At 39.5% G+C, this 11,889-nt stretch overlaps 2 protein-coding genes across 3 annotated transcripts in view; one reads left to right on the top strand and one right to left on the bottom strand.

Moving 5' to 3' along the window:
• LOC116235421 (uncharacterized) overlaps positions 1 to 11,889 on the top strand; it is a 93,937-nt gene that overhangs the window by 32,039 nt on the left and 50,009 nt on the right. The window lies entirely within an intron of this gene.
• HRG (histidine rich glycoprotein) lies at positions 213 to 10,283 on the bottom strand. 2 transcript variants are annotated; one of them, XM_031603576.2, is made up of 7 exons: positions 10,009 to 10,283; positions 6,717 to 6,824; positions 5,417 to 5,504; positions 4,741 to 4,907; positions 3,261 to 3,386; positions 2,191 to 2,277; positions 213 to 1,538 (listed from the first exon to the last, which is right to left on the bottom strand). In XM_031603576.2, the coding sequence occupies exons 1-7, from the start codon at positions 10,210 to 10,212 to the stop codon at positions 228 to 230; spliced, it is 2,091 nt and encodes a 696-aa protein (XP_031459436.2). In that variant the 5' UTR covers positions 10,213 to 10,283; the 3' UTR covers positions 213 to 227. The 2 variants fall into 2 exon arrangements, with proteins under 2 accessions (XP_031459436.2, XP_090003648.1); XM_090147522.1 differs by lacking the exon at positions 2,191 to 2,277.

The following is an 11,889-nucleotide window of genomic DNA, read 5'->3' as shown; positions in this document are numbered from 1 at the left end:
ACATTACTTGAAAGACTCAAACTTTTGAATCTTTCTTTCAGTTATAGTGGGAGTCTGAGATAGCTGGGATCAAGAAACAAGTTGGAATACTTGTCTTAATCAGTGATGTCAGTGCTTCTCCTCCCTGGAAATTGTATGCTTTTCCCTCTTTACCATATGCTTTTATCATTCACTGTGCATTGGTCATAGGCCTGCAACCCTCGAGTCAGGAATATCTTTCTCTGGGGTCATTCAAGACTTTCTGCCATGGACTTAAGTGGAAGTAAAGGCAAAATTTTTGGAAGATCAAGTTTAGGTTTTCCTGGGCATGACTTTGATTGTGAAGGGTGATCTGGAAAATGTGGAGCTTCTGGAATCTCCCTTAGACTTGAGTCAGTGAAGGGAGTACCTTCATCAGTGCTATGAGGGCCAAGAGGTGATAACTCAGGAAATTTTGCACTGGGAGGTGTGAGAGAATCTTGCATATTTAGAACTGGAATGCGATAGACAGATCCAGTTACTTGGAATGGAAAGTACTTTCCAGATGTGTGTGTCTTGTTGCAATGATGCCTGTGATAGTGATGATAGAGGTAAGGATGGTGTCCTGGAGGGGGAGGGGGAGGAGGGCAGTGTGGTCCATGATGGGGAGGGTGGTGTGGGTGATGATGTCCATGAGGAGGAGGGTGATGTGGTCCATGATGGGGAGGATGGTGTGGGTGATGATGTCCATGAGGAGGTGGGCAGTGTGGTCCATGATGGGGAGGATGGTGTGGGTGATGATGTCCGTGACGAGGAGGATAGTGTGGTCCATGATGGGGAGGAGGAGGAGGGCTATATTGCTCATCATAGGGAGGAGGAGTGGAATTGGGAAAATCAGATTTCTCTTGAATAAGAGGAGGACTCTGTTGTTTGTCATAGAGAGGAGTGGAAGAGGGGTGCTCTGGTTCCTCCTGAGGAGGAGGAGGTGGGTGGTGATGTCCATGAGGAGGGCAGTGTGGCCCCTGATGGGGAGGATGGTGTGGATGGTGATGTCCATGAGGAGGAGGGCAGCGTGGTCCATGATGGGGAGGATGATGTGGGTGATGATGTCCGTGAGGAGGAGGGCAGTGTGGTCCATGATGGGGAGGATGGTGTGGGTGATGATGTCCGTGACGAGGAGGGTAGTGTGGTCCATGATGGGGAGGAGGAGGAGGGCTATGTTGCTCATCATAAGGAGGAGGAGTGGAATTGGGAAAATCAGATTTCTCTTGAATAAGAGGAGGACTCTGTTGTTTGTCATAGAGAGGAGTGGAAGAGGGGTTCTCTGGTTCCCCCTGGGAAGGAGCCAGACCACGGTGTGGAGGGTGAGGGTGGTGGTGATGTCTACCGTGGCAGGGAGGAGGAGGTTCTTCGTGGCTGTCTTGATGATCTTTGTTGAAACCATGGTTATGCTCAGGGTCTTCAGGTTTGAACTGAAAGGTAGCTGGACCTCTATGCCTGTGACGATGTCTGTGATGATGGGGATGCTTCTGTGACCAACCTGGACCTGGAGATTTGCATCTTTGTCCATAGTAACGTTGCTGTTTATTTAAAAAACAAACAAACAAACAAAAAAAACACCAGGGCAAGACATGTTAAGTTATACGTTAATAGAACAAACAGAAGAAAATGGTGACAGAGAAAGGTGGGAATTAATGGGCTTGCTTTTATGGCTCCAGTGGTTTGTAAAGCAAAAACAACTATTTTTTCAAGACAGAAGGGATGGAGTAGGTGATAAAACGTCAAATTACCAAAAAGCATCCGAAAGTACTGCACTGTGATAAAGTGAAATGATATAACCAACTGAGCACGATTTGTAATGGGCCAAAGCAAAATGAAAACCACACTGGAATCGTTGTAATATAAAATGGAATTCAAATATGATACAGATCATCTTCCCTCTCCTTGCTTTCTAAAATTACCTTTGAATTTGTTTGCCAGTCTCTACTCACTTTAACTGAGCAGTGTGATTAAGCAGAGTGGAGACACCTTTGGAGGAGGCAGTAGGGATCACACAATTCCAATCAATCCTCTGACTATCATAGTAGTCAAAAGCCAGTCTGTTCTCACATACAGGATCACACCCAGGGAGTACTAAATAACCTCTGCAACATTTCTTCTGTAAGAGTGGATTGAAACTGCAGTAACTGCATTGGGATATAGCCAAAGACATTGCAATAATTGAGTACCTACCCAGGGATGATAGAGTTCACAGTTTATTTCTATTCCATTGGGTTCATCTGGATCACTAACAGTTCTTGCCTTGCAGAATCCTGTGCGCTAAGCAAAACAAAACAAAACCCAAAAACTCAACAATGTAATCTGGGCTCTTGTGATGGAGATAAATAGAAGCCACTGAAAAGTCAGCATTTAAAAGTTAGGACACTTCCTTGGATACCTAACTATGTTTATATAACTTAGAACCTGAGCTTTCTGGCCAATCATACTTGCCCTCTAAATAATGAATAAAATCTATTTCATTTTTGGGTATTCTTGACTATGAAAACCATTCCCTCCTACACATCGAGAGCGCTATCGCTCTCCATCTCACTTCAGTTTTGATGTCTGTAAAAACTGGTAATCTATCAATGCCTATATTGACTGATTTTTACACATTTTTCTGACTTTGCTTGCCAAATGGCTGTTCAGTTTAGGCTATTCTAAAATTTTGCTTGAAGTCCTCAGAAGTAGACCTTGTTGTGAGACTGCTTTTGAGATGAATCTCAAATCAGAGATTTTTTCCATTTATATTTTCGAGAAATAATTTGTTGTAATCTTCAACACTACTTCCCTTAGTGTCCTGTTTGCAGTGACTTTTGTCTGCTGTCTAGTACTGTGATTAGTCTCTGTAGATAAGCCTGAATTATTCAACCCTCTGTTCTTCTGTAGCAGAGAACAAAAAATAATCCCTGGCTCACTGATGTGACTCAGTGCATATATTTCACTCAAAATCCATGATTCGTGTTACTGTAATTGTTTTTATGAAAATAGCATGGAAAATTTACCAGGGAATGGCCACGATTTGAATGAGAAAGCCAGATCCAAACAAAAGAGTTAAGCTCTAGGTCTGAAGTATGCCAGACTTCAGTTATGTTTACGTTTGATAGTTTAGACTGGCTCCTTATAGAGGAAACATAGTAGGATCTAAACTTTGACATGCTGGATTCTGAATTTTGGGTTTGGGTGCATGCTTCTAAGAAACACTTGGAATCACTGTGAAAGATCATTCTGGTGCCATCACTTTTTAGTCCTTATTTACTTACAGCATGCCAGTCATCCAGAAATTCACATTCCAGTGGCTCATCTGCTTGTTGCTGTTCTCCTTCTCCTCTGGAACAGTTGGTCTCTTTTATAGAGAATCCTAAAATGTGAGCTTCACGGGAGGCAGTCTGAAAAAGAGAGGTCAACTGAGCGGTGCTGACTGGTGTATTTAAATAAACAAAAAGCAAACAACAACAAAAAAGCTGTAATTTTAAAAGCAGCCGTGCTTCGGGCTGTTATCAACATCTCAGCATTCATACGTTATCTGCGCTCTTCAGAAGTTTGTATTCAGCAAGAAAAGTGGATTAGTTAATTTCTGCCTTTGTTCCTCTCTCCTTTATGAGTTTCATAAATAGTTGCTTTAATTTTCGACTGTAATAGTAGTTTATTTCATGTCTGTTGAAGGTGTCCATAGCACATGTGCCCATAAGTTTCACCGGTTTAACTGAACTTTTTGAAGCAGTTGCACACACTGTGTGCAAATGTGTCTTAATGAAACTTAATAGTTTTATGCAGTCTGTCGAAATCCAGTGGTGCAATCTGAATTCTCACTGTAGCTAAAGATGGAGAAGTGTGAAGATAAAGAAAAAAAAAGAAAAGCATTTTAAGGAGAAATCCTTGAATCCAGGTAATTTGAAAACAGCCATGGGCTGAAAGGGCAGAAGTGCTACATGGAGCTACAATATAAAGCACTGCTAAATTTTCTGAGAGGTGGGGTTGGCATGCTATAATTTAGATGGGTTTCAGGAGCAAAATGTGTTGTGGAAGAGGTCTTTGCAGAGGTGTCCTGAACTGGAATGTGTATTGGCAGAGTGATCCTGTGCTTTTTAAGTGAAAATCTCCAGATCTAACAACGAGAAATTGTGGTGATGCAAGAGTTACGTTTCTAGTCACCTCAGCGATAAGTCTTCATGTTGACATCACTTAGAGATGCAGAAATTATTTTGCAAAGACAGTAGTTCCTCAAGAGATGCAACAAATTTACAATACAAATTTACCTCCTGTTCTTCAGAACTCTCAGAGTGCTGCTTTGTTCCACAGCAGCCAAAATGATGCTGAGTCTGCTCACAGACTCGTGCTAAATATTCTAAGAGTAAAAAGTTATCTGGCTTAATTTGACAGGATGTACGACTGTGATAAGACGTGGCTGTATGTCTCAACAAACTATGGCTGGTAGGGAATAAAGTCTTATATTGTATAATATGGTAGGAAAATAGGCATACAAAATAAAAATATCCACACAAAGAAGGCTGACATCCTGAATGCCATAGCAGATAAGAAATCCTTTTGCTTTCATGTGCCTGAAATTGATAAGGCTTTGTGGAAGTAGAACCTCCAATTTTAAGCAGGTGATTTATATTGAGAGGTTACACATAGTATTTCTGATCCTAGAAGGATTTGATTTCAGGGCCCATGGTTTTGGATCTGCTCCCAGAATGCTGTCATTTATTAGTAGTAGTTCTAGGACAAAATGCCACTTACTGCCTTTAGAATCTTCTCAACTTTGTTGACTTTGAAGTAGTTTGTGTGGTTACCCTCACGGTTGAATTTTTCCAGGAGCTTTGCAGCAAGATCTTTATGTTCCTCAGTGACTTCTAAGACTTCAACTTTTACAGGACAATCTTTGCACTCTATTAAATCGGGAGGAACTGTGAAAGCAGAGAAGTTACTAATATTGCAATGGATATTAATACTCTTCATAATAATATCTATGTATGCATCTTTAATGTGAACTCATTAAGAAGCTGAAATACCAAACGCTTCCGTGAAGTGAAATGCCTGCCTGTCTCTCTGCAAATACAGGTCTGTACTGTCGTGTGAAAATGAATATTCTTAAAAAACTTCTAGCTTAACTTTGGAATCTAACTGGCTCAAATGGGCATTCTTTCAGAGTTTATTTTTTTTTCTGATACTCATTATCTTGTTTTAGTGGACTGGAGAAGTGATATTTGATATCAATAAAGTCTATCTTAGAGGAATAGGGTATTCTTAATTTTATTAGTCATTCTTAACATACCATTTGAATTATCTAAAATAGGAATTGTAAGCAGATGAGTTAATCTGTTATGGTTACCATCCAGTAGCACTGCACAGACTTGTACTTCACTGCTAGGACTGGTTTGAAGCATGTGTTAGCTTACAACAGTGGTTGTTTTACCTGGACTTAATGTACAATTATATCCATATAATTTAGGTTTCTTCAGCAGCTGGCTTGTATATGTGATAATCTTACATTGCCCAAAGTCCTGGAGGAAAAAAAGAGAATATGACTATCAGGTTATTTTCACTGGATTTAATCAGATGTAGTTGATTGTAGACATTGTGCCTCCTTTTAATGTTCAGTATTTCTAAGAATAACAGATGTGATCATTAACAGAATGTTTGTTCTAGTACCACTCAAAATTTGTGTTCAGATAAGATGGCTCTCCTCCTACAAGAGCCTTTGTTTAATTTTCAGTTTGTCTGACTGAGGAGACAATGGAAAACTAACACAGTGTTCTCAGTCATTCTAGTACTTATTTACAGTGAGATACTGCTAACTAGCAGGGGAAGCTAGGATGCAGGAGGTACTCAAAGGTTATATCAATCTTTATCAAAGTGTGGATGGACCTTTTCTCACATTCATTTTATCCATCTTAACCTTTTCTTTCTCTCTGCCCGTGGCCTTCCTGCTTTGTCCTGTGTGGCAGTATCACAGCTCTCCTATTTAAATAAAGTTTTGCACAGGTAGTTCTCATTCCACACTGCATCATTGTACTGCAACAAATAAGGACAAATACTGCAACGTATCATTTGTGTACTGATGCTACCAGTGTTTTACATTATCATACCACAAACTCAGCCATGCTCTAAAACTGATAGACTATAACACTGGCCTTTCTGGCTGATATGCTAGGAAGTTAGTATATTATACGAGTATATAGTTACTAGGAGTGAAAAGAAATCATCACAGAATCACACAGAATCACAGAATTGCCAGGGTTGGAAGGGACCTCAAGGATCATGAATCTCCAACCCCCCTGCCACACGCAGGGCCACCAACCATTCCACCTAATGCTAGACCAGACTGCCCAGGGCCCCATCCAATCTGGCTTTGAACACCTCCAGGGACGGGGCATCCACAACCTCCCTGGGCAGCCTGTTCCAGTACCTCACCACTCTCTCCGTAGAGAGAGTTTCTAGTGCCCTTTAATTGTTAGCAATTTATTCACAAAACATCAATTCTGTTAAAAGCAGTGGAAAAGTGGAAAATGTCTTTTTGAGACTAGCTTAATGAAATTGTGCTTATTTCACAACCCTTTCCTAAACCTTTAGCTGATGCTTAACAACTCTAGAAACCAATCAATGTTATTTTTATAGCGAGCCATATTACAACCTAGCCTTTGCTTAGAGTGCACAGGAATTCCTAGACAATCAAATTATGTATTTATTGATTCTGCCTGGATGCTATTACTTACCATGGAATAGAGATCACCATATTCACAAGTCTCCCAGGGTCTTCCAGACAACACGGAGCATTCAGTTTCCAGCACATCCAAAGTTAAGTAAAGGACTGATGAATTTTCCTGGAAGAGAAGTATGGGTTTAAAAAAAAAAGAAAAAGAAAAAAATATATATTTGTTTTAGAGAAACTTGGTCTGAATTTTATTTTTTTTTTTTGAAATAGATATGTTTAATCTTTACTGTAGCTTCTCCAGTTCCCTAGTAAGGCTTTTCTGAGCTGACAAGCATAGTATCATGGAATGGCTTAGGCTGGAAGGGAGCTTTCAACATCATCTTGTGCAGCCAGTTGTTCAAGGCAAAGCCAAGTTTTAAGTTAGATGAAAATTAGATCGGCCTTGTCCAGCTGAGTTGTATATACAACCAAGATACTCTGCAACCTCTTTGAGCAGTTCCAGTACTTAGTCACTCGCTGTAACATTTGTGGCCTTACACCTAGACAGAATTTCCTTTCCTGCAGCATATGGCTGTTGCCTCTCAACTTCTGTTGAGAATCTGTGAGAAGAGTCTGTTGTTAACCCAGCATCTGTCACATAAAGAAAATGGTAATGTTGAAGAGTTGTCATTCCTTCCTGATTTTTCACATTGAACACCCTGGTCTATTAGCAAACCCGCTGACAGATTTTTCCAAATTCATCCATTTCAAATGACCTTAGTGACCAGATGCTGTTTCAGAACTTTGCTTCCTATCCTGTTTATTTGGGGAGTGGTGCAATAAAACTGTTATAATCCCAATAAATTTAGGAGCCTTAGCTCTGAAATTCTTCTAGTATGTTCTGTTTCCAGAGCAAATGGGATGGGGAGTCATAATTTGAATGTGACTGCCATTGTAATGGAAAGTGGTGTTAAGAATTATCTGTGGTTCACAGAAACAGTATTTTATTTTTCTGCAGGGAAATGAATCTCAATTCACATTTGGAATGCATTACTTAAACTTCATGCAACCCCTGTATGGACATTAGGAATGAAAACATTTCATTTTAGCATTTGGATAAATTGATGCAAAGCCCTTCGCTGTGATTGAATGCGTCCTCAGGTTTTAGGAAACTTCATCCATTCAGATTCCTTTGTCAGAGCGTTTCCAAACAGGCAAGACCTCAGGAAAGAATTACTACAGTCTACTGTAATGTTTTATTAGTGAGTGTCCAGCAGTGCAGTGTTGCACACTAGTTTTGCAGTGTCCGTGTCTCAGCATTGTCTCTCTTGTAAAACAATAGTCTAGGTGACACGTATTATTCTGTGTCAGAATCAGGAAAAGAATATAGCCATCCTGACACCCATTCTGCCTATTATCCACACGATTATTCTCTGCTTGGAGATGGTTAGCATTTTTATTGTACTTTATAATTTTTTTTTTATAAATTCAAGCTGCTAGTCATCGTATTAGTAAAATGCAGACAGAGAAGGGAACAAATACAGCGACAAAGACTATTTTTCTCTCATTTGTGTTCATGGAATTGCACTGAATGGGGTGGTAAGATGGTCTTTTGTAAAATGTACCATTCACTAGGAGTGAAGTGATTCAATACATTTACTATGTCATCAAAACTTGTGAAATGCTAAAGAAGCCAATTTATCCCTGGCAAATATTTATTTTCTTCAGTGGGGCGCATTTGGATTCTATAAATCCTAAAGCAGAGTTTGAGTGTAATTAGGTGTCTACATCCAAATATGCAGAAGAAAATTCCTCTGTTCAGCAGCTCTGTACAAGCCCAGAACTGTTATGGTGAGAATACACAAAGTATATTATGCTTCCACAACTCCCATGTAAACTTAGTAGAGATACAACTGCTAAGAATTTGTCTGGTTAAGTTTCTTCAGGGGGTTGATGTCATAATTTTGATGCACACTATTGCATGGAAAAATAGATTATCCACAGAATAACATTCTGGTTTTTTGTTTGTTTTTTAATGTTGCCTTGTCAGGTTTGCCACCATTACTTTTTGCTCAGTAAAGTACATATTCAGCATGGAAGAAATCACCCACTAGTTTTTGTTCTAAAAAGGCACAGAACCCTCGTGGGATTAATGTTTTAGCAGTAGGTTAGATCAGTTCTTACAGACTCTGTGTGACTGTCGATGCTGTGAGGTGCAAAGACAGCAAAATTTATTTACAGCCATTTATTAATGATGAATTTATTAAAATTTACAAAGCAAAACAGGAACGTTCTTCAAGGGCAGGAGACTTAAGGGCTTAAGCCTCTATGCTGAAGACTGCTTGCTTCCTAGATGACCTTTTCAATCACTTGGCTATTACATCAAAATCCAATAATATCACTCCCTACATCCTTTTCTTTGAAAAATAAGATGCTCTCTCTTGATATTCTGGAAGCCTACCTGGAGACCTGCAACAGTCTGGACTTTGGGTTTCTTTTTGAGTTTTTTTCTTGCCTTAAGGAAGGGGCAGTTTTAAGAATCTCCATCAAAAAACAGTTTGCTTTTTTTTTTTTTTAGTGGCAATACAGATGTGTAATACATCTCCTCAGCAATGCAGATGTGCAGATTTTCGTTTACTAAGCGAGCAGCTGAAAGGTAGCCAAGTTCATAGGTAATACTGAGTGTCCTTGGTCTCTGTAATCTAAAAGTTAAAGTAAATGAATCTTGTATTCTGTTGGTTACAGCTGTTAATTTGTTTTGGCCTTTAGGAAGGCATTCATTGAGAAAAGCTCATGAATATAGTCTCTAGGAAAAAGAGATAGAAATATGGAGGAACCTATGAAATGGGAAATGGTCCTCCTATGTACCTATGAAATAGTTCAACATTGAGCCCTTTCCCTTTTTTGCAGGCTGGTATTTTCATCTCTAGCTTCCTCAACCTTTCTTCTTTCTCTCCAGTTACACAGATATTTTCAAAATTAAGATAATAATGAAACACCTATCTTGAACTATACCTTGATCTAATTAATGCTAGACTTCAGCATATTAAAGAAACCCTCTGAGTATAAATTATGAATGTTATTTGAGACCTGACAACAGATCAGGCAGATTAATTTCTAGTATTTCATAAAGCTATTCAGAGCATCTCCCATGCTACCATCCAGTCAGCCAAGAAAATAGAAGGCATTCAGCATCCCTGGAACATACAGTAAATCAGGCAGAACTGAATGCTGTGATAACGTAAATCAGATCTGATTCATTGAATCTTATCAGCGTTGCTCTGTTAAAAACAATCATCATCGACTTTTAATGAGGGGGCTCATTATTTTATCATCGTGGTCTTGTATAAATCACCTTTTAAATCAGCGCTTACCGTGTGTAGTTTGTGTGCATCAGCAACACGGAACAGGCCGAACACGAAGCCGTCCTGGCGATGTCTGTTCACCAGATCCAGCGCCATTCCTGCATCCGTCTCAATGGTCTCACAGTCTGTAGGTGCAGCGGCCTGGCTGGTTTTGGTTTGGGCATTGCAACAGTGCAGTAGTGCTAGAAAAAAGGCTGAAGTTATACGCAGCATTTTGTTTGTGGTGTTAGGTCACTTCTGCTCGTGCTCTGATAAAGCCAGTATTCTGCTTTTGAATCAGAGCGGCCCACCGAAGCTTTAAGTGAGTGCTAAAAAGTCACGGTTTTATATAAATTTAGGTGTTGTGTCACAAGACCATTACCTTGGCCCTGGATTAATGTTTGCAAACTGAAAGTAAATGATTACACTGTGATTTGAACAGATTTTGAAGAAAGTGAGACTTTAAATAGTCTTTGGACCACCATCAAAGGGGCTGTGTTTGTAATTCTTTACGCAGGCATTGTGCAATACTGTTTTACTATGGAAAACATTTAGCTTCCAACACCATGCTGGTGAGCCTGGCATTAAGTTGTTCCAGTTTGTTTGCAGGTATTATGCAATCCTGGTTTCCTGTTTGTGATAAAAATAGTTGAAATGAAAATATTCTGGAATCTTTGTGGTTGTATTATGGCTATGTCTGTGTGATCACAGCTCCTTAATGATGAGAGCACCAGTGAACAAGGATGTCACTCGGATCAGTAGAAGAGTTGTAGCTCATGGTGCCCTTGCAAGCTGGTGGTCCATGGCTTCCATGCAAGTACCTGCCACTCTTGCAGATGGGAGAATTTAGAGCAGGCTTCTATCAGCTGCACGTGTTTTCAGAATGGTGCACAGAATGGGATTGATTGGCTTAATACCAGCATAATCTAGTCATGGCATGAAAGGACATAAACCTACCTTTGTGCTCTAGTCTGAGTAGTTCTATGTGCTATTTGGCTGTAATAGTTTTGAAAAGACTTTTTAAAAAAAAAAAAAACCTGATAGTATTTTAGTATTTATTAAAATAATGCAGTGCATACTAATGTCCATAGCATTCGCAGCTGCCAATGTTTGACTTTGAGGTTTTTACTTTATTTATTTTTGAGAGAAACATTAAGAAATATTATGGGTAATCACTCTTAACCCTCGTTAAATTAATCTTTATTGAATAAAAAAACAACTTTCAGCTTGTCTGTCATCTGAGAAATCAATCATTCAAAAATGCCCAGAGCCAAAGCAGTGGCTTTCTTTTAAAGTCTGGTGCCATGTGAGCCCATTGTGTGATCTTACAGTATGAGAGTGAGGGGCACTTGGCACTGGTCTGAATTGATTTAACATGGAAAAAAGTGGTATGTCTGTATGTAAAGTAGTATACTTGTTGCCACAGAAAGACGTGGAGGTGAGCAGTATCAGTAAGGTCAGAAATGGTTTAGAAAAGTTTGTGGGCAACACGTCTTAAAGTGGATACTAGGACTCCTATACTATACTCTCTATACTCTTTAATATCCCCAGTACAACAATTCTGGACACTAGAAAAGCACGAGGAATGGATTGCAAAAAGGAAGCAGGCCCACATGCTTCTCCTAACCACTATTGTTCTGCCATAGGGAGACATGAATACTGGGCTGGAAGAAACAGTCTTGTGATGCAGTCGGACATTTCTGTTGTTGAAGTTTTTATGATGTTTCATTGTAATAATTCCAAATTTCTTCTGGAAAAAAAGGTAAAATAAATGCTGTGTAAATAATCAAAGGCTTCTGAAACACCTCTCCCCAGTTAGAAATAATATTCACATCAATGCTGTGTTTCAGATCCCACTCCCATTCGTTACTTACAGTACTGTTTAATTTTTCAAGTGGGCAGTTGTACTGA

The sequence above is a fragment of the Phasianus colchicus genome, chromosome 10 (genome assembly GCF_987193195.1).
Source record: "Phasianus colchicus chromosome 10, bPhaCol1.hap1.1, whole genome shotgun sequence".
NCBI classification, from domain to species: Eukaryota; Metazoa; Chordata; class Aves; order Galliformes; family Phasianidae; genus Phasianus; species Phasianus colchicus.
This window is presented reverse-complemented; position numbering and strand designations above follow the sequence as displayed.

Bases quoted from the DNA above. Each gene is read 5' to 3' on its own strand.
- HRG (XM_031603576.2), bottom strand. From the start codon at position 10,212: ATGCTGCGTATAACTTCAGCCTTTTTTCTAGCACTACTGCACTGTTGC. The intron at 5,505-6,716 runs GTAAGTAATAGC...TTTTTCCTCCAG, and splicing joins ATGGTGATCTCTATTCCATG to GACTTTGGGCAATGTAAGAT. The intron at 3,387-4,740 runs GTAAGTGGCATT...TCTCTTTTTCAG, and splicing joins TTGAGAAGATTCTAAAGGCA to ACTGCCTCCCGTGAAGCTCA.